We start from the raw sequence: 23,248 nt of genomic DNA, 5'->3' as shown, positions 1-23,248 counted from the left end.
TGGTGGAGTAGCAAAATGATGGAGTAGAAAAATGGTGGAGTAGCAAAATAACGAATTAGGGCTTATTTCGAAATGTACGAAATATATCCCTTTTTGTTCTTTTTGTTTTTTTAATACATATGTATATGTTCTCCAAATGGTTTTTATTTAATTTCAATTTTCTCTTTTTCTTTCATTTTTTTAATATACTGAAAAAACGTACGTACCAATATATATATATATATAAACACATTTATATATATATGTATGTTTTTTTTTTTGAAGTTGTAAACTTTTTTTTTTTTTTTTTTTTTTTTTTTTTTTTTTTTTTAAATAAATATGATGCGTACTGCATATGTGCACACACATTATGCTTATAGCATATATATTATAAAATTTTTTTTACACCATTTAAAACACCTTAATTTTTTTTTTCCTTCTGAAAATTAAATAATAGAATATGAAATGCAATTAACGCATTACAAAAAACCTTTTGTATCTTTTGATCCATTTGGCTCGGTAAAATATTGTTAGATACACAAGTATCAAACAAATGTACATATGTTATTAAAAAATTTTCATTAAATGTAGAATTCACATAATTCATGTGATTATCAATAATTTCCAAAATATTCAAAAATTGCTTATCGAAATGTGGTATGCATTTATATTTCAAATCATTTAGGAGTAAATTAGTTGCATTTTTAAAAATACTTAAAGTATCAGATTGTAATGAGTCCTTTACATTTAATTCTGTACAATATTTCTTTTTTTCTTTTTTTTTATTCCATGTATTACTATCACATGAGTTACTACAACTGAGGTTTTCCTTTGGTGAATCTTTCTTCAAGTGAGCTGTTTTTTTTGAACTATTATTTAAACTTTTCCCACAATTATATACAATTTTTTCACTGGACCTGTAACCTTCCCTATTAAGCGGTGCACTATGCTTGTCACTTGTGCAGTCACCATTTTCGCTGTTACTGTTATTGTCATCTTTGTTGTTATATCTATTATTACTGTTCGTATTACTGTTCGTATTACTGTTCGTACTGCTGTGCGTATTGCTGTGCGTATTGCTGTGCGTATTGCTGTGCGTATTGCTGTTCTTATTACAATCACTACCATAGTCACAAACTTCCTTTTGAGGTAGATCGTTAACCAGAAATGAGATATTTTCTCTATCATTTTCAAGATCCTGTTTGCACTCTTTATTTTCATCTACATCCCCATTTTTAGCTAAAGAATGGTCAGAATTATAAGTTTTTATCTTTTTTGTATGTTGGGAATTACTATTTATACATGCATTGTTACTATTTGTGTTTATTTTTTTTTTTGATGCTTTTTTCTTAGATGGCCATATTTCTTCATCATGAGAATTATTTTTTGATTGTTTTATATTAATTTTTAATATATCTATTTTATTATTATATATATTATTTTTCGAAATTGGTTTATTGTGTTGTAGCATATAACTTAAAATTTTATCACATGGGAATTTCATCATACTTGTTTCATTATTTTCTATATTGCAATTTTGTAATTTTTTACAAATATAATTTTTATTATAAACAGTGCATGTGTCTTCCTTTGTGCAGCAAAATTGGCTATTTATATTATTATTACTGTTCTTTTTTGCACGCTCATCATTATTACTACTACTACTGCTATTATTATAACTATTCGGATGAACCGTCGTATTATAAATGCTAGTTGTGTTAATATTAATGCCATTTGAACCACAACTATACTTGTTGATGATCCGATACCTACTTTCCTTTGACATACGACTATTTTCTTTATTAAGAGGAGCGTTATTATTATTATTACTATCATTACTATCATTACTATCATTACTATCATTACTATCATTACTATCATTACTATCATTATTATTATCATCATTAATATCATTATTATTATCATCATTAATATCATTATTATTATCATCATTAATATCATTATTATTATCATCATTAATATCATTAATATTGCCATCATTAATATCATTATTATTATCATCATTAATATCATTAATATTGCCATCATTCATATCATTAATATTGTTACCATTATTGTGATCATTATTATCATTTTCTATGTAATTTTCATTTGTGTGCAATATTTCTCCTGAACAGTTCAGGATATCCCTTTTCCCCTCGAATGTATTCCTATTATTTTTTGTGATAAGAACACTTACCATATTATTTTCTTTGGAAATATTTCCTTTTGTGCAAATATTTAATTCTTCTATACAGCAGTTTAATTCTTTTGAAATATTGTTCAAACCGAGTTTGCTCATTTTGTATGTATCATTGGTATTGTTTTTCTTTAATGTTCCATTTTCAACATTTTTGTTACATTGATTTTGCGCATGTTCTTCTTTTTTACCTGCACATGTAATATTAATTTTCATTTTTGTGATTTCCCCATTTTCTGCTTCATTATCAAAACTGTCGTAATTTTCTATTTGGTAATTTTCACTTTTTGCAGAATTAATAACTGATTGATTACTCTTTTTCATATTCTTCGTTTGACTACTTTTCTTCTCATTTTTCACTTTTTTATTAATATTGTTATTACCATCTTTTTTAACTTTGATTTCTTTTATTTTACAATTTTTCGCTCTACATTTCTTTTTTAAGTTTATAGTTGGGTCATGATTCATTTCTAAAAATTCATTATTTAAATTCCACTTCAGAGGTTTATTAAAATCTTCATTTATACTATTATATATATAATTAATTTCTTTTGTCTTAATTGTTTTTATAGCTAACTTCCTTGCTTCATGAAAACCAAATTTCTGAACAGAATAATATTTTCTTGCAGATTTAGTTCCTTCTGACCATCTAGCTTCCCAGCTATTTTTATGTAAATCGTACCAAACACCTGATACCCTAGGTAGACATTTTGCTAAATTTCTTAAGTCTTGAGAACAAATGCTTTCTTCGTTCTTCTTTACACCATTTTTAAAACATTTTTTTACAAAGGAAACATAATTTTGCAAATCTAACTCCTTAAGTAGTTCATCAAAATTTTCAAAATGGTTATTCATTTTTTGATTTGTGGAAGGAAAGAAAAAAAAAAAAATAAATATCCACTATTCTTGTGCAGGAGAAAGCAAAAAAAAAAAAAAAAAAAATATATATATATATATATATATATATATAAATACAGTATAATATGATGTAAAATGATATGACGTTATTTAATATTGTATGACGTGATTTGATATAATATGATATCACGTGATATCGCGCTAAATGCAATTTCTTTCAGCTATATGAAGAAAAATTTTTGTAAACAAAAAAAAAAAAAAATAAAAGATAAAATAGCAGCATAACTTGTGCAAACAAAAGTAATAGTCTTTTCGTAAAATATGTGAAAATGTTAAAAAACCCAAAAAATTAGGGTATACACCTTTGCGCTACAATTAAAAAAAGTACATGTGAGCGCATTTGTTTCATTCACGATTTGAATGTTATGTCTGCAATAAAACATTTTACAGGTTATATACTGTTAAAAAAAAATATATATACATATGTACGCACAGGTATATATATATATATATTCATGCATATATATAATCATGCATATATATAATCATGCATATATATAATCATGCATATATATAATCATGCATATATATAATCATGCATATATATAATCATGCATATATATAATCATGCATATACACAATCATGCATATATATATAAACAGTTTTTGCTTTATTATTTTCCATAATTTTTTTTTCCAATTTCTCCCTTGAAAAGTTGGTAGAAATTCTTAAAATAATATATATTGTATCCTTGCACACTATTACAAAACGAATTGAGAATTATATTGTTCTAAATTCAGTTATTTACATAGTACGTGGAAATTCTTTCCATTTTTTATTCCTATTTATAAATCGATGTGAAAAATGAATAACGAATGAAATGTACTTTGGGATTAGGAAAGAAAAAAAAAATGCAAAATACAAAATGAAAAGCAAAAAACGAAAAACAAAAATCAAAGAGCAAAAAATATTTCAAAAAATATATCATATGTACTAAAGAATTAAGACATACAAAAAAAAGGTGTACTATTTTTATATCCATGATCAAATTATATATATCAGTAGACCGGATTGTAAGGGCAATTCGTAGAAATGAATAAATGCTGCTCACTATCATTTTATCTGTTATTTTAAAAAATAAAAGAGCGTTTCAGCTCTACAGTATTAATTCTATTCATCTATGCGCCTATTTCCATAGGCATTTATTCATTCGCTTATTCGGCCTTTTACCCTTTTTATTATTTTTCCTTTTTCTTTTTTTTTCTTCTTTTTTTGCTGATAGTATTTTATGTATTGTTCATTTTCTCGAGCAATCTTGTAATTTTCCACGTATGTACATGAATATATATATATATATATATATATATATATATATATATATATATATGCACATGTGAGCTATTCTATATTGCGCATGTAGTGGTATATTTTACTAGAGCATGTGCATATACATTTTTTTACGTCTCCAAATTTTTATTACATGTATGATGCACATATAAGCAAATTAACGACAATTAAAAAAAAAATTTTAACGATTAAAAAAAGTTCTACATATTTTTTATGTTATGCTTTCAAAGTTTCCTTTTTTTTCTTTTTTTTTTCCTATTTTTTATTTCTTAAAAATGATCATAATAATTTTATGGATACTAGTGAAGAAAATTAAGACGAACAAAAATAAAAAAAAAATATAATAAAAAAAAATAAATAAAAACAAAATAACAATAAAATAAAAATAATATAAAATAAAAATAATATAAAATAAAAATAATTTAAAATAAAAATAAAATAACGAAACGTTGCACATAATCATATATAAAATTATATTTATTAAACTTAATTATATATTCTGAACGGTTCATAAAAAATTTGAAAGATTATAGAAATAACTGCAAAAGCAAATTTACTTTAGCATCAGAGTTTTATCTTGGTAATACTTACTATTTTAACAGGCATTCCCTTCGGATTATATCGAGTTTTTCACACTGCTTTGTGCGAATATATATATACATGTATGTCTACTTACATATGCAGGAACATACACTCATGTATGTGTATATGAGCATATGGGCTTATAAATATATTAGTTTATATGCTTACATTTATATAAGTGTTTGTCTTATTGTCCTTTTATTAAAAACATTTTCCAAAGTGAGATTAGCTAAAATTTATGCTACAATATATGTTAACTTCTTTTTGTTAGTATATAAGCCAATATATTTATCCTTCTTGCTATATATAATCCCTAATCATATATTAAAAAGACTACTGTGTGCGTTTTCTTAAATACATGTTTCCTTTTTCGCCTGAACACATCAGGTGAAAATGTATCAAATAAGTTAAAAATTACCACGAAAAAAAAAAAAAAAATGTACACTTAATAAAGTTATTTTTTCCCCTCTTTAATGAATATAAATTTTTTTTTTTCTTTCTTTTTTTTTTTTGCACAATATGAGAAATTTAATAAATAACATCTTTTAAGTAAAGGCTAAATTATGTTTCAAATTTTACATAAAAAAAATAGTATTGCTCATTCATCATTTTGATGAACGGTAAATATATTTTAGGGAGTGTGTTCTGTGCACTTATATGTGGTTAACACAGGTAAATGGAGTAACTGGAATAAATTAATTAAATAGAAAGACAAAATAAAACAAAAAAACAATAATGCCAAAATGAAAAAAGAAAATAAAAGAAATCCATGTATAAATTGTGACATTTGCCAAGGATTATTCAAAAAGTTGTACACCGGGGGATTATGAATACATATTTACATATATACATTTATTTATTATTTATATGTATCATTTTGGGAACAGTAATAAAAAGTAAAAATATTCTTTTATTCTGTTATCTGTGTCCTCCTTGCTCTATTTTGTTCTTTTTTTTTTCTTTTTTGTTCTGTTTTATCTTATTCCATTTTATTCAGCATTTCCCGAAACAACTTCGCCTGTAATTGGCTCTACTGCTCCAAATTTATATTTTCCTTTTCTTAAAGCTAGTATATGTTCATATATTAATTAAAAATAAAAAGAAGATACATTATTATTTAAACAGAACATGAGTTAAAAAAAAAAAATAAAATAAAATAAAATAATTTCATATAAATTCAGATCAGTTCAATTTATTTTTAAGGACATAATGCTTGAAATTTTGTTTTCGTACTTGAACTTTTTGGAAAATTTTTTGATATGCTCTTTTTAAACAGGGGCCATTCAACTAAAAAAGGAAAAACAGTAAAAAAATAGTGAAAATACAGAAAAAAAAAAAAACAAACAGATAAAAATAAAATAAAAGGAATAAAATGAATATCGTGCACATTCGTAATAAGGATCTTCTAAAGATTTTATTTAAAAAAAAAGAAAAAGTTTAACTGTTGCATTCTTCTGCGTATGCTTTCTTTGTTTCTTTCCTGAACGATTCAAATAATTTTTTTTTTGAACATGGGCCCATATAATTCTGAGGGGCAACGCAATACTAAGAAAATGAGAATAAAAAAAAAAAAAAAAAAATTTGTGTATTATGAACGAATTGTAATTTAAAACATTATAAGGAATTTGGAAATATAACAGAATTAAAGAAAATGTGAAATAACACGTAACATCATTTTTGCAGTCTTAAAATTACAAAGGTTGCGATCAAAAAAATTTTTTTTTATTATGTAGACCATATATATGTGGGCTTATGTGTGGGTATTTGTTTTCTCTATTACCTTTTGACTCTGTGTCCAATTTTCCGGACAAAGCTCCTCGTAATTAATTAAATTAGAAGTTTCTATAAATAAAATATGTTAACAATTATATATATCAAAAAAATACAAAAAAAAGAAGATAACCATTCTAAGCAGAAAGAAGAAAAAAAATTAGCTGTGGAAATGGATACATGCTAAAGTGAATTATAGCATGTATTCGTAGAGTATTTGCTACGTTTTGTCAATTTGATGAATTTTCAGCGAAATTTCAGAGAATTTTTCTAGCTAATTTTTAGTGCAAATTTATGAATTTACGAATTATCTCCTCTTACCTTCAGCACAAGGCCACTGCACGTCGCACTCATACGCTATGCTTTCCTTTGAATCTATATTAAGGCCTTAGAAAAGAAATTGCACACGTTGCGCGGGGTTGTATATGTGCACTCACAATATAAATAATTACACACGCATACATATATATATACTTGTAAACATAATGACCCCCTGACACACCTTTAATGTGCAAAGCTACCAGTAAAATTGGAGTGTTCGTCACATGGTCCTGAGTAATTATCAGGCGGCAAGCAACTGATGGGGTTTCCCGATTCGTCCGATTTCAGAATCCAATTTTTTGGACAAGGCTACCAAAAATGCACACACAAAAAGAGATACACGTACGTGCATATATATATATAGATATATATATATGTATGTATATATATAGATAGAGATTTATATAGATATGTGCATGCACACATGTATACGCATGTTTATACGTGCGTATATTTTTTTATCGAAAGAAATATGGGCCCAAGTGGTCATTGAAGCCCTTTTTCCTATTATATATGATTACGTCCTGGTTATCTATTTTGCATTCCTTCAAACAGGGAAAATCTAATTTGCATAATTTTTCAAAGGACTCCTAAATGTAATGAGCAGTATAGGAGAATAAAAAAAAAATTTTAATCATTTTTTATCGAATCAAACAAATAAATGAATATATATACACATACTTATACATATGTGCATGTGGCAGCATGCCCTCCCCTGATTGTAATTTACTTTCATATCCTTATCAAGCGTATGTAGAGACGCTCTCGGCAAACAAGGCCCAGAATATTTTATGGGGGCAGAACAAGTCCCATCGCCTGATTTGGGCAGGTAAATCAAACGAGAAATAAAAAAGAAAAGGAAAAAATGAGAAAGACATAGAAGAAGGAAAAGAAAAGACGAAAGAAAAAAGAAAAATTCAACTACTTATGCATTTAGTTAAATAACATTTTAACAGAAGTTACTATTTTTAGTCCACTCCTAAAAAAGAAAAAAAAAAAATACATAAATTAGACAAATTAGATAAATTAGACAAATTAGATAAATTAGATAAATTAGATAAATTAGACAAATTAGATAAATTAGACAAATTAGATAAATTAGACAAATTAGATAAATTAGACAAATTAGATAAATTAGATAAATAATATAAATTAGATAAATTAGATAAATTAGATAAATTAGATAAATTATATAAATTAGATAAATTAGATAAATTAGATAAATTAGATAAATTAGATAAATTAGACAAATTAGATAAATTAGACAAATTAGATAAATTAAACAAATTTGATAAATTAAACAAATTTGATACATAATAAAAGAGTGTTAACAACATATGCATAAATTAGAATTTAAAAAATTTTCTTTGTTGCACTGGGGTTTGTTTAATTATTATTTTTCGTTTAATAATACTTGGGGGCAAAGCTTGGAATAATCCTTTTTGCATTTTTCCTTGAAAGTAGGTATGCATAAATAAACATGAGTCCAGGAGAACATCTCGCGTATGTGCGCAGGTATGTGGGTGTGTATGTACGTATGAGCGTATGCTGGTGTATGTATGTGTGTGGATACATATGCATATTTTTTATGTAGCTGATAGTGCTCTTGGTATAACTTTGCATGGCCAGTCGGTTGCACACTTGTTGCTCCATATTTCTTTTTGCTCATCGGTCATGTTTGAAAAGTCGTGAGAAAGTAAACATGTTCCTGTTATTTTGCCATAGTAGTGTGTACACATATATATGTCTGTATATACATATATATATATATATATATATATATATATATATATATATATACATAACAGTATGTAGTATAAATTTTTCATTATTCATTTTCCTATTTTTTTTTTTTTTTTCACCTTCATACGTTGCAAGTGGGCGGCAGTTCGTATCATCCTCTGGTACCCAGTTGTTGGGACACTGATGAGAATAATTTTTTTTACATTGAACTAAAGAAGGCCTTTTAAGAATAATAAAGGAAAAACATAGTAAAATTGGAACAAAGTAATCTAGATTCTATGTTAAGGTGGACCATATTAACTGCATCTTTATGTATCTGCATGTATCCGCATGTATGTATATTATGTGCATATAACCAAAAAATATTGCACTGCTCTTCCAGCAATTTTTTTTTTTTTGTTTCATGTTCTATTTGCAGAAAGCGAGGACAGGGTCCTCTATATGATGGGGGAGATACGCATTCGTCTGATATGCTCGATTTTGACCATCCTTTATTTAAAAAAAAAAAAAAAGCGCAAATGTGAGTAAAACGTACGTAGAGATGTAAAGTTAAACAAAGTGATCATATAAATTTGGAGCTTTTTCCTCCTTGGTTAATTCACTTGTTTTTGTGATACCTTCTGCACAGTTATGTCTTCGTCAAAAAAAAAAAAAAAAAAAAAAAAAAAAATTATTTTTTGTTCTTTTGTTTTGAGGTAAAGAACTAAATGCACACTTATACTTACACTTACGTGTATGTGCATGTACATGAACATGTGTATGAATATGCCTATGTGCATATGCTTAAGCGCACGAATATGTAAACCCACAGTCTTATCGGATACCACACTGTTTACACATATTTACGTATATGCAAGGAAATATAAGAAATGCAAATTTTATACGAATAATCCCTATGACAAATTGCTCTATTATGAGTAGTAAGAGCTGAAACGGAAATAAAAGTGTTGCTTCGTATTTTTTTAATAACAATATGTTTATTTAATTAATGATGTTTTGCGTGTATACATGGGTATACATGTGTGTACATCTGCATGTTTGTATGCATAAGGGAAAAAAAAAAAAAAAAAAAGAGTTATACTTCATCCTTTTTTTTTTAGAAAAAACCTTTCATAATTGCAGACAGAGAAAAAAGAAGAAAAAAAAGAATGTGGAACATGTTTTTGTAGAAAGAGACTAACGTTTTTAGGGCAAAAAAAAAAAAAAAAAAAATATATATATATATATATATATATATATGTACATGTAAGTATGTATATATTTATATGTTTATAAAATACATGTAAAACGCCTAAAAGAATACAACTTTTATGGATTAATGAAAGGGTAAAATTAAGGCCAAAATAAAAAAAAGAAAAAAAAAAAAAGAGTTATCTTTAGCAGCTTCAAGATTAATTAGTTTATTTCATTTTTTAAATAAAAAATTTTCCAAAAAAGGGAACTGCAAAATGTAGGGTTTCGTGTATTGCTCAAGTACAAACATGGGGTAATTGTTTTTTTGCTGTTTTTTTTGTTACTCATCTTTGTTACTCTTCTATGTTGTTTGTTTTGTTTTGTTTTGTTCTTTTTTTTTTTTTTTTTTTCTTTTCCTTTTTTTTTAATTCAAATTTGTCAAAAAAGAAATACGAAATGTGAATTACGTAAAGAGTTGAAGTGTGTAAGTACACCTGTTGGTCTTTAAGAAAAAGCACAAATAGACAGACAAAAATTATCTGTTGTATATTTTAGGAGCGTAATGTATTCTCTTTTAAATCTCTTTTTCTTTTTATTCTCTTTTTCTATTTCTTTTTATTCTCTTTTTCTATTTCTTTTTATTCTCTTTTTCTTTTCTTTTCTTTTCTTTTTTTTTTTTTTTTTTTAGCTAGCTAATTTAAAAAAGGTTTACTAGAAAAAAGAGAAAAATAGAAAGCTGCTTGAAATAAAAAATATTATAATATCATAAGAAAGGACTAGAACTAATTAATAGTCAAAATTTGGAAGTAGACGAAGGAACAAATATATGAACATTCGAGATATGTCTTTATAAAAAGTTAATAAATAAATACTACTTAAACATTAACATGATACAAGAACAGGTATTGTATGAGTAAAAATAAATTCAGAAATAGATGAAGTCAAATAGTTAATGTAAATTAAATAATAAAAAAAAATAAGAAAAAAGTTCATTTTATAAAAAATAATTTTCTTCAAAATGTATTTCGTTGGTATTGCAATAAATTATTAGGTTGCAGCAGCATCGTGGTTCAGTCTTTTAACTATACATTATTACACCCTTAAAATTATAAAATGGAACTATCATTTTTAAAAATTTTAAAATGTGCAGTCTCTTGTTCAATTGTGTATAGTGATGTAGTTACTTCTCCCATTTGACCGGTTTTTAGCTCTCTTGAGGGATTAACATGACGATATGTGCATGTATATATATGTGAGTATACATACGTATACATACTTAAGTGTTTGTACTCATTTATATACACATATACGTACGTGTGTATATATGTATCTGTATTGTTTAATGGAACACTGGGTACTTAACCCTCTCCTCGGTTTTGTAGCCCCCTTTTAATTGAACAACATATTTTAAGGCTCATTTACTGACAATTTCTCATTGACAGTGGAAAGAATAGGAGGATGCATATATACCATAAAATACATCAGGGGAATGTAAAAAAAAAAAAAAAAAAAAAAAAAAAAAAAAAAATGTAGAAAATGTAGAAAATTCATTCATCTATATATTTAAACGATGCCCACATGGAATAACTCAAAAGTTAAAATAATTTTCATGATACAAGTTAAATGTGCTCATGGATTGGATGAACTGACATATATTATTATTTTTTATCTTATAGTTTTTTGTTTGCTTTGTAACGTAACTAGCCAATTTTTGCATGTTCTAAAATTTCTTGCAAAGAATTCTGAACAGTTATGTACAGTGGGAGAAAGAAAAACAAATAACCTAAAGAACAGGAAGAACAAAGAGAAAAAATTGAATATTCTTTAATTTTAATTTATTTTGTTTTTAACTTAATTCGTTTAACCTAATTTGTTTTAATTCAAATTTAATTCTGTTTGTTTTAATTTGTAACCTATGTAGCTTCCAGAAAGCGTAATCCCATTTTTCCCATTTTTTTATGGCACCATGGCTCAAGAGAAGGAAGAAGAGGAACAAGCTTTTCACATACTACTGAACTTCGCGCATAGTAGTGTAAAACAAGGAGAGGGTCAGGAGGACATACTGAAGCATTTGTTTTCTGATTTTACACTGTTACTGATGAACAGTGTGGATAAATATAAGCTAGCCGTACGGATAAATTATTACATTACCAATGAAGTAACAGCTGGTGCAGCAAAAGGGGGAGTAGCAAAAGGGGGAACAAACGGGGAAGCAGCAAAAGGGGGAACAAACGGGGAAGCAGTAAAAGGAACGGATCAACCATATGCACACTTAAGAATTCCAATAGTGTTTTTAGAAAGTCTGTTCAGCACATTCCGTAGTAGAAGTTTACTGAGTCTAGATGTTGCATGGTTATACGAACTAATAAAAGTAAATGAAACTTTGATTGACAATTTAGTGAGCATTATGGGAAATATACTTCTGCTGATAGAAGAAGAACAGAAGGAGAAGGAAAAACAATTTTGTGCTTGTACTTTTTTGTTAAAATGTTTAAGAGACAAAGTAGAAGAGGACGTAAAGGAGGATAATAAGAAATACATTTGTTGTAAAAAGGCGAAAACTATTTTTGCTCATCAAAAGGAATGTAATGATGATACTTTGTTTACTTTCGAAGGAGGATACATTGACAACAAAAAGGAAAGAAGTAGTAGTGTTATTGATTTATTCACAAGGCAGCATAACATTCACAGTGTGCAAAATAGTGTGCGTGAAGGAGAAGCCAACATAGAGGATGACTTTTCCTCATCATATAAAAAAATTATGAAAAATTCTGATTTAAATTTCAAGCACCTCTGTAGTTTATTCATTTTCGTAGCAGAAAAAAAAAAAGTAATCCACATGAAGGAAGTAAGAATAAAGATGGTAAATGATTATTTTGGCGATCACTATGACCCCTCTCTTAATAGTAGCCCATACAACATGTACACAAAAGAGCTAGTAAATGAAATCATGTACCTACTCATTTTTATCAACGATAAAGAAATGAGAAAAATTCTAATCAAAGATTTCTGCTTTGCGGTGAAGGAATATGTTTTCACTAGAAGCGAGTTTGAAAAATGTTGTATTAGTGTCGTCAGGATAATGTTCTTTTTCATTGGGAGTAATAAAAGATATGATTACATCTCGGCTTTTTTGAAGAGGAATCATGAAGGAAACGAGAGCAATGGGGGAAATACGAATCAAAGTCCAATGACCGTCAGGGAGAAGAAGACGAGCAGTAAGGTTAGCGGAGAGGATAGTGGCAAGGTTAGCGGAGAGGATAGTGGTAAGGTTAGCGGAGAGGATAGTGGTAAGGTTAGCGGAGAGGATAGTGGTAAGGTTAGCGGAGAGGATAGTGGCAAAGTTAGCGGAGAGCATAGTGGTAAGGTTAGCGGAGAGCATAGTGGCAAGGTTAGCGGAGAGCATAGTGGTAAGGTTAGCGGAGAGCATAGTGGCAAGAGTATCGACGAAACGAAGAGGGAGAACCGTGGGAAGAAGAAAGACCCTGTGTTCGATGTTTATACGACATGTTTCTCAAGCATGTACCACATGGACGATAACAAAACGGATGTGTACTTATTAAATGATATTTATAATTTCCTTGTTTTATATATAGACTATATATATAATGAAAATTTTGTAAGAAGAGCCTACATCCATGATACTAGGTACCTTCTGTTACTATATAATGAATCTTACACAAATGAAGGAGCACTAAAGAAGATAATTTTTATATTTAATCATATTATAACCCTTTGTGAAGATATTAATTGTAGTAAGGATGTATGTCTTTTTATAGAATTATGGAATTTGTATGAGTGCATATTAAGATGCATTCAAAATTTTTCTGTGCATCTACTAAAAATGAATTGGTCCAAAATGGTTGATATTTTATCGATAGTCAACTCGATAAGGGGAAGGTATGAACGGTCGTACTGTGGATACGTGGAAGCGGCAGGCGATGGTGAGAAATATGATGAGAAGTATGATAATGTGTGTGATGACGTGCACGATGGGACGTGCAAAGGGGATGAAGGGAACACGAACCCCCAGCACAATCCATTCTTCGATGAATTGGATTATTACATATTTAAGTGTTGCACAATGGGCAGCAATAAAAAAGAGAGAAGAATAAACTTTTACTACTACTCCGAATATATAATACTTCGATTAGTTGAGTACCTTATATGGTTACTATTAATTCATAATAATAATACGGTCAGTCGTTTTTCTCTTTCTAATTTAATTAGCTATGAAAACAGCCAAATAGAAATACGTAAAGATGTTCAAAGAGTAGACATAATGGAAATAAAGAAGGAACAAATTCTTATTCATGTTCTTCTAAATAGTATGAGTGATAGTTTTTTATTTCATATTTTTTTTGTAGAAATAGTGAAACCGACTTTATTTGTTAAAGGAGATTTACCCTTTTATGAACTTCGAGTAAGGAATTTCATCATTTCGAAAATTTTAAAAAAGGACTCTATCTATTATGTGAAGAAGTTTATGATTTGCCTGGATCGAATAACTCTTTTTCACGTTAATGTAAGGATAATTTTTGAGAGTGTTCTTGAGGCAATGCATCTACTGGATGGGAAAGGTGGCTTAACGGGCAGGATCAGAGGTAGCATACAACGGGCCAGCGATAGCATACAACGGGCCAGCGGTAGCATACAACGGGCCAGCGGTAGCATACAACGGGCCAGTGGTAGCATACAAACAGTCATCAGTAGCAAACAAAGAGCCAGTAGCCACACACAGAGATATCACCCTGTGGAGTCCGCCAAAAATGGGGGCGAGTGGGCTAGTGACAAAACAAACGCATACATGCACAGAGTTCTTGTAAACATAATAAAAAAGGTAAAAAGCATTTCCATTAGCAGAAGAAGGGGAAACTTAGTTTTACTGTTACAAATAATTATAAAACTTAACACGTACTTAAATTTATTCGGTGATATGAGGGCCTATTGCATATTTTTAGATTTATTTGAGGACAATTTTTTTTTAGAAAATTTTACCCTTTTTGAGAATATATTAAGCATAAGTAGAGATTTAAACGTGAGAAGTGGTTTATCTGTAAAAAAAAGGAGTGAACGAAGTTGTCATCAGACGAGGACTTTCATTTCGTTGCATAATAATAATAATAATAATAATAAGAATAACTGCTTGATGAACAGGTTTTTAGAAAGATTAAATGAAGTCCTATCTTTTAATAAGCACTTGCATTTTTATGGATACTTGCGGTTATTCCACTTGATGATAGCAAAGCAGAAAGAGGTACAGTCTGACAAATTTGTTTTATCTATAAAAGAAAATAATTCGAATGAACTATTCTCCCTTCTTCTTTCTTACATTTTTAAAAATAGATTAGTAGACTTATTTGATCATAGAAGCATGAAGAAAGTAATAGCAAAATATATGAACAGGTTAAGGACTTTTTTGTTCCCTGTCGAGGACAGTGTAGATATGTCAAGTACTAGCACAAATGGTAGTGTTAATGGAAGAGATAATGTGGATGAGCAAGCGCTAGAGCCTAAGCATGAAGATCGAAATGAAGGCAATAAACCATGCAGCTCTGATAACAGAGGTACAGATCCAAACAATCACAGTTGCTCTCATATCAATGTATTTAACAGGCTTCTACTATTTGTCGATACGTTGGAATATATATATCCAAATAAGGAAAACCATTCAAAGAATCTGTTTAACTATTATAACAGTGATTACAGTTATGTAAAGAAGAATGAGCTGCACACAATGAAATATTATGATGGTAATGATTATTTCTCTTTTTTTTATGAAGAGATGAAGTTACTCTATGATGAGTGCCTTATATATATAGCACATATGAACAGGGAAGAAGAGAAAGAAGATAAATTAAAAATAATATTAATGCTCTCTTTTATGGGAACTACCTGTACTCTTTTCAATGTGAAATATGATGAAGTGTTGAGCAGAAAAATAATGAATTTGGAAATAAAAAAGGTGATTACTAATGCACACAACGATAGGGTCCATAGTAGCGATGTGCACCGTAACAGTGTAACTGCAAAATGCGAGAATGACAACATGTATGTTAAGTACTATTGTGACAAGTTCAATTTTTATAAATATAAATTTATTCATAACAGCTTTTGGCCATGTAGTGGTTGTTCCTCGTTACCCCCCACGGTGGACGACAACAAAGATAATGATGATGAAATATTTATATTTGCGGAAAAAATTATTAGCGATATAGAATTGTGTAAAGAGGAACTGGTGTACGTTTATTCAATTATCAGAATTCATGTTATCCCCTCCATTTTTGGTGAACATGTACATAGAAATCCCTTCCAAAAGGATGTACAAAATAAAAAGAAACTTTTATTAGAGCTCTTGTTAAAGCAAAGTAATATACTAATTGATCGATGCTGTGTATGCAAGTACCCCACGCATTTGTTGGAGTTAATTTTTATTACTCTCTTCCATCCTTTACTTGTTAAATTTGAAATGAGTTTGTTCGCAAATTCGAGTGAGTACATAACTGAGAAGGCAAAAAAGGAAAAAATGGAAAAAAAGGAAAAAATGGAAAAAATGGAAAATAAAAAAAGTAAAGAGAAACAGCTAGATGCAGATGGTAACAAATGCAAAGATAAGAAGTGCACTACTCCTTCAAATTCGAAAAGAGTTAAAAACGAACCTGAGGAAGAGTCCACCCCTTCTTTGCTACTCAACCAAGTAGAGAAAATTTTAGATGACAGCAAAAGTAAGTTATCAGTAAGTAGAAGCATTTTAATTCCTTTTCTTACATCCTTTTTCTATATCATAATAGAATATGACGATATAATATATGTTAAGAAAGAATATATATACAAATTCATTTCACTGATTGTTGATATACTAATGTATAAGGAGTATGTACTAACCGATTGCAAAAGAAGCTTTACTAATGATTCATTTAAAATAAAAAAAGGACATATTCATTTGAATACATTCCTTAATGAAAAAATATGTTCATATCTATTAAGTAAAATACAAAGGAACGAAGAAATAATTTTCCCCTTATCACTTTATGAAATACACCATACTTCTGTCTTTTTAAGGATACTGGCATTAATGTTTTTGATTAATCTTTTTCGCATGCTCGAACAGAAATACTTATGTTATAATAAATTACATCTTTCTGTGTTTTCCAAGGAAGATAAGATTAGTTTTCACAGGAAAAGAAACGTAGTTATGTGCATGTACGAGGGGATACTTGAGTGTATCTTGAAAAGAGTGGACAACGTACATGTGTGCGGGGTGGTCGCTAATGGCAGAAGAGGAAAAGACAGAAGGGGAAATATTAGAAATGTAACTGAAAAAAGAGGAAATGACAGAAGCAGCTGCAGTGATGAGAAAAGAAACAACCAAGAGGGTCGTGCAGTGGGCAGTGCGAGTGGTAAAGCCAACAATCTCACACCGTTACCGTCTTCCAACGGACACAACATTCAGATGAGGGGACTACAGGCGTTATGTTGTTTATCGAAATATTTTAAATATCTAAAAAAATGTAAAAGAAAAAAAATAATTAAATATGTGAACGAACTTTTACATTATGATAATTTGAATAATACTCGTCAGTACTTAGAACTGTTTTGCTATTCTATATGTAATTCTTCTTTTGTCTTATTGTACCCTCATTTAATAAAAAATTTAAAAGACAAAGATTCGAGTATGCAATTAATTGTAAGCTCCTTGATGACCTGTTCATATATTTTTCTGAAAACGAAATTTTCGCATTACTCGTTCAGACAGTTACATTATAACTCCTTTGCAAGCGTATGTCTGCTTAGAAAAAAGAAAGGAAATATTAGTAGTAGTGGTAGTAATGGTAAAAGTAACTTGCTTGCTATAAGAAGGAAAGGAAAATGGAAATACAAATGGAAAGAAAAAGGGAAAGGAAAAGGTTTAGAAAAGAACAACAAGCAAATCAAACACATTATCAGTGAAATTGTTAAGAAAAGCAAAAATGATAAGGATGCCATTATGGAAAGATGCGCACAGATAAAGCAGAGAGGAGAAGATATGAACAGCTCAGGGGGTACCAGGAGGAGAAGCAAAAATTTCCTTAAAATTGGCCAAAAAAATGGAAAGGGTAAAGATATACTTCGAAAATATGACAAAGGGGAGGAATACTTTATCAATCAGAAAGAAGAAAGAGTACAGAGTAAATCACAAGCACAAATAAATTATTTTTACTCTAAATACATATGCATATGTTTAAAGAATTTATTTCATGAAATAGTTTGTCTTTGTTGTTCTCACACAGCACTAATAAGAAGTATAGCTCAATTAATATTATACAAATTTTTAAAAAATAAAATCGGAGAAATTTCATTAAATTCTTTTTTTTTATGTACATATAAATATATTAAATATAATAAAGACTGCAAAAGGGTAAGAGAGAAAATTAAAACTCAATTTAACAAATGGAATAGTTTTCTTTTTGAAGATATTCATATATTATTACCAGCATATAATTACTCATATAGCTATTTCGACGAAGATATGAATCATGAGAATAAAAATTCCTTTGCGCATATCCTGTTTAATAACGAATTAGTACCGTCCTTTACTTTTATTGAAACGCTGAAAAAAATGGTGCAGCAGGAAATGACCTCCATCATATACAACATAGATTTAGAAAAAGAGAAAGAAAAGAAGGAGGAAAAGCACAAGCAGGAGAAAAATGAGGAAAATATTTCAAAATACGATAATCGTCTCAGTTATTATTTACCTTTAATCATTCTTAACGAGGTATATGAAAAGAATGCACGGCTTGTTGTAATGAACGGAGGTGTGCAGGAAGGGCATCAAAGAAATTATTTGGCTTGTGAGAGAAGGATAAGATCAAGAGAGAAAGAACGGGAAATAATAATAGGGGAAGTCATGAAAAAGAGCAGCATGGAGGTGGTGAAAGAGCAGTACAATACGGATGAGATGGAAGAGCAGCAGAACACAAAAAGCAGCAACAATAGCAATCCAAATAATATTGAACGTGCGTTTGAAAAAAATAAAAAGAATTACCAAAAAAAATTTGATCCGCTTACAAACATCATCGAAGTTAATAACGAATTTCGAAAAAATTATTCCAAAAGAAAAAAGAATAGTTTAATAGTTATAGCATCTTTAATTGATAAAATACCAAATTTAGCTGGCCTGTGTAGGTCATGTGAAATATTTAATGTTAAAAAATTATTTTTTAATAATATTAACATTGTAAGGAATTTTGAATTTCAGAAAATTTCATCCACTGCTAACAAATGGGTAAATATAAAAGAATTAAAAAAAAAGGATATTATAAATTATATATTAAAAAAAAAAAAAAAATATTCTGTTATAGGTTTAGAACAAACACACTGTAGTCAAAATTTACAAGATTTTATTTTTCCTCAAAAATCTATTTTAATTTTAGGGGATGAAAAGGAGGGCATACCTTCTTCTATTCTTTTGCTTCTTCATCACTGTATAGAAATACCAAGTCAGGGAATTATTCGCTCACTCAATGTGCATGTCTCTGCGGCAATAACTATTTATGAGTATTTCAAACAGCATCTTTGAGCGAGTGGTCTTTGTATGCTTATGTTATCCGTATTACTGGGCAATCTTTTTTGTTGGGGAAAAAGGGGCAAAATTAGCTGAAATATTCTCAGCCAGGGGTACGCGTAAATATATGCATTTGTATACATGTAGACTTCTGCTCGACAATTTGATAAAAACTTGACGTCCCCTTAATTACTACGTATTTCAGTTAGTTAATTAGCTGGTCTGTCGGTCGATTTTATCTGTTCCGGCAATTCCCTTTTTGTGCGCGCTACGTGTTTATATATATGTATGTATATATATATATATATATATATGTATAGATATATATATATATGTATAAATATATATATATATATGTATAAATATATATTTTTTTTTTTTAACGAAATGGCCTTTTTAGTTTTCCATTTGAATAGTGTTCCTTGCGCATTTATTTTGTTTTCCTGTATTACATGATTGCGTTATTATAGCACTGCGTTATTATGGTATTATATTTTTTTATTTTTAAACAGCTCATTGCGCATTTATTATTATATTTTTTTTTTTATTTAACTGCTGTCCTAGAGGCACCTTAATTTTTTGTTTCCCATTTGAACATGCAGAGTATCCTGAACCCCCAGGTAAGGATGACCTATACATATGTAAGGGTTGCTTAATATTTGCATATAGTTTTGATTAAGATTTAATTAAAGTTTGCTTGTGCTTTCTTTTTTGAAAAATTAAATAATGACTAGTAGTTACTAGGCCTTTTGTGATATTATCCATTTGGGAGAAGTGACATAGCAGAATGCTGTTATTACGATACTAAATGCTCATAATTTAGGGGAAAAAAAAATAGAAGAAACTCGAACGAGATTTTTTTTTTTTTTTTTTTTTTTTTTTTGCTAATTGGCAGTTTTACATAGCCTTGAATTTTACTTCAATAAAAAATTTTTAAGGATGAAAATAACAAACGGCAATGATATTTATGAAAAATATGAAATCGAATTAGTGACTACTATTATTGTGAAATATAATTTTAAAAATATAGCTATTCAGCTTCCTGACTGTATGTTAAATGATGCTCTTTTCATTTCGAGGTCCATCCGCAGGAAGCATGAGAAATATAATGAGGATGAAAGACGTGAGTTAGTTAGCATGAACGGTAATGGGGAAACGCGGCAAATGGAAAATGATGGGGGCTCCATTAACAGCAATGGAATAGGTGAAAATGGTGTCAGTCAAGGGGGAATAAGCGGCACGGGAGAGGCAAACCCGCCGAGCGGAGACCCAATAAACCTGTACATTTTGGGTGATACTACATTAAATGAATGCTGTGAGGACTATGTAAGTGCTGACCATGTTCATGCAGATTTTTTGGTTCACTACGGAATTTCATGTCAATCGTTCATTACACCTTATACTCCATCAGTATATATATTTAATAAAAAAAATATAGAGGACACATTTTTTGAAAACATTAATAATTATTTAATGAGGAACAAAATATTTGATGAAAATAAAATTTCCATTATCTTATGTGATGTATCTTATATAAATTATATGCATGAACTGGTCATATGTTTTATTGACAAGAGTAAATTTGATGACTCAATATTTTCCAGTTCGTTCGAGTTGAATAATAGCAAAGTAGTATTTGATGTGGAAGGCACATTTTTCTTTGCCAATAATAGTTTTTATAAAAAGAGCATGCACCAAGGGAGAAGTAAGTATAAAATGGGAAATGGTAACGCGACGAATGATGACAGATTGATTGTTAACGTAGCAGGACAAGATAAAGATAAAACAGACGATGATCTACTATTCTGCAATGTTATAATATGCATGCACAGAATTGCAAACAATATAAATGGAAAAGTGTATTACGGTTTGTTCAATAATTATGTAGCGTTTGATATGGATGAGAAGATCACTGATAAATATGCATTTCTCTGTGGACGATTATTATTTAAAGTTTTTTATCATGTAAAGAGGAAATGGTTTGTTTATAAAATAGTGCATAGTAGTGATATAACGCCACATGTTGAAGAGGGATACTACAATGAAAATACAAACCTTTTTCTTTTTTCATCAGAAAATTTAAATTTTATAAATAGAGCAACAGCAGAATGTAGTTACAATATGGACATATATATGTACAGTGTAGAAGATACATTTAAAAAAGAAAATAATTACATAAACAAAATACTGCTAAGGAGATATAATTTAATAGAACAGAGTAAACAGATAAATGTATTTGGAATTATAATAGGGAATGTAAATTTAAATTATATCAAAGAGTTAAAACAAATAATTAATTATATATTAAGAAAAAATGGAAAAAAGTGCTTCACTATTGTTACTAATAAATTAAATAGTGCAAAATTAGAAAATTTTTCTGATATACAAATGTATATATTATTAACCTGTCCTGATCATAATTTTTTAGAGCTAAAAAATTTTTCAAAAAAAATTATAAATCCTTATGAATTTTTTATTGCATATGAGTATATCCAATGGCAATGTAAATATGTCTTTGATTTCCATGAATTACTAAATATATCATCCATAAAAAAAGAATTTCAAAACATACACAAGAATAAATATTATCTGTGGAATTTCGGTGAGGATGATACATCAATGAGTATACAAAACAGCATGAATGAAGACAATAGAATGAAAGAAGGGAATTTCGCTTTGGAAAAATATGATCATTTAATTGATTACTCCTTACCCATTACAATTGAAGACCAAATGAAATTTATAACAACATTTAATGAAAATTCTTCCATGTGTAAATATTTTATGGAGTCGTTAAAAGAAAACGAAAAAAGAGAATACAAAGGGGTTGATATGAATTACAACATCGATACTATTCCTACCCTCGTTCAGGGACTCGACGGAATAGCGCAACGATACGACTCCGACGTTAAATTTTGTTCAAAGAATTGAGCAAAAAGGGGAAGAACAAGTATCTGAATGGTAAATCAGCAATGTATCATCATAGCAATGTATCATCATAGCAATGTATCATCATAGCAATGTATCATCATAGCAATGTATCATCATAGCAATGTATCATCATAGCAATGTATCATCATAGCAATGTATCATCATAGCAATGTATCATCATAACAATGTATCATCATAGCAATGTATCATCATAGCAATGTATCATCATAGCAATGTAGCATCATAGCAATGTATCATCATAGCAATGTAACATCATAGCAATGTATCATCATAGCAATGTAGCATCATAGCAATGTATCATCATAACAATGTATCATCATAGCAATGTAGCATCATATTAATATATCGAAATAATACAGTTAATGTTACACGGGGAATATATACCTCCGATTAATACTCTTCAAACATGTTACTCTTTGTATATCTTACGTGGGTGCGTAGCGGGATATAGGTACTTACGACTCGTAGTTGTTGAACTGAAAACCCATCAAGCTCTCACATTTTCCCCCATTTTTTTTATGCCCACGTTTTATGTGCATTCCGTAAGATTACACAGGAAATGTAAAATTATAAATGCTGCTTTTAATTTATTTGTTGTGTCAAATTTCTATGAACATATGTTGGACCCTTCCCCTTCCCCTTCCCCTTTTTTTTTTTTTTTTTTTATTATCGTATTCTTTTATAATTTAAATTCTTTTATAATTTAAAATATTTTTCAAAACTTTACTTCCCCCAGTCAACCACTTTCCGTGTAGTTTTGGTCAACGAGTCCACA

General features: G+C 28.9%; 3 protein-coding genes across 3 annotated transcripts; 1 reads left to right on the top strand and 2 right to left on the bottom strand.

The window, feature by feature from the left end:
* Positions 1–400: 400 nt before the first annotated feature.
* Positions 401–3,034, bottom strand: MKS88_004946 (AP2 domain transcription factor AP2-O3; the record flags this gene model as incomplete). The annotated part of the gene is made up of 1 exon (XM_067218162.1): positions 401–3,034. The coding sequence occupies one exon, from the start codon at positions 3,032–3,034 to the stop codon at positions 401–403; it is 2,634 nt and encodes an 877-aa protein (XP_067071323.1).
* A 3,131-nt stretch (positions 3,035–6,165) lies between these two features.
* Positions 6,166–9,887, bottom strand: MKS88_004945 (CPW-WPC family protein; the record flags this gene model as incomplete). The annotated part of the gene is made up of 14 exons (XM_067218161.1): positions 6,166–6,254; positions 6,410–6,512; positions 6,748–6,809; positions 7,059–7,124; positions 7,259–7,367; positions 7,580–7,648; positions 7,789–7,874; positions 8,013–8,037; positions 8,473–8,511; positions 8,675–8,766; positions 8,921–9,010; positions 9,231–9,290; positions 9,419–9,435; positions 9,883–9,887. The coding sequence occupies 14 exons, from the start codon at positions 9,885–9,887 to the stop codon at positions 6,166–6,168; spliced, it is 912 nt and encodes a 303-aa protein (XP_067071322.1).
* Positions 9,888–11,940: 2,053 nt separating this feature from the next.
* On the top strand, positions 11,941–22,452 carry MKS88_004944 (rRNA (adenosine-2'-O-)-methyltransferase; the record flags this gene model as incomplete). Its single annotated transcript, XM_067218160.1, has 3 exons — positions 11,941–19,456; positions 20,124–20,162; positions 20,417–22,452. 3 exons carry the CDS (start codon positions 11,941–11,943, stop codon positions 22,450–22,452), a joined length of 9,591 nt encoding a protein of 3,196 aa, XP_067071321.1.
* Positions 22,453–23,248: the final 796 nt, after the last annotated feature.

The sequence above is a fragment of the Plasmodium brasilianum genome, chromosome 13, assembly GCF_023973825.1.
Source record: "Plasmodium brasilianum strain Bolivian I chromosome 13, whole genome shotgun sequence".
NCBI lineage: Eukaryota > Apicomplexa > Aconoidasida > Haemosporida > Plasmodiidae > Plasmodium > Plasmodium brasilianum.
Note: the sequence above shows the minus strand (reverse complement) of the source record. Positions and strands in the feature narration are given on the sequence as shown.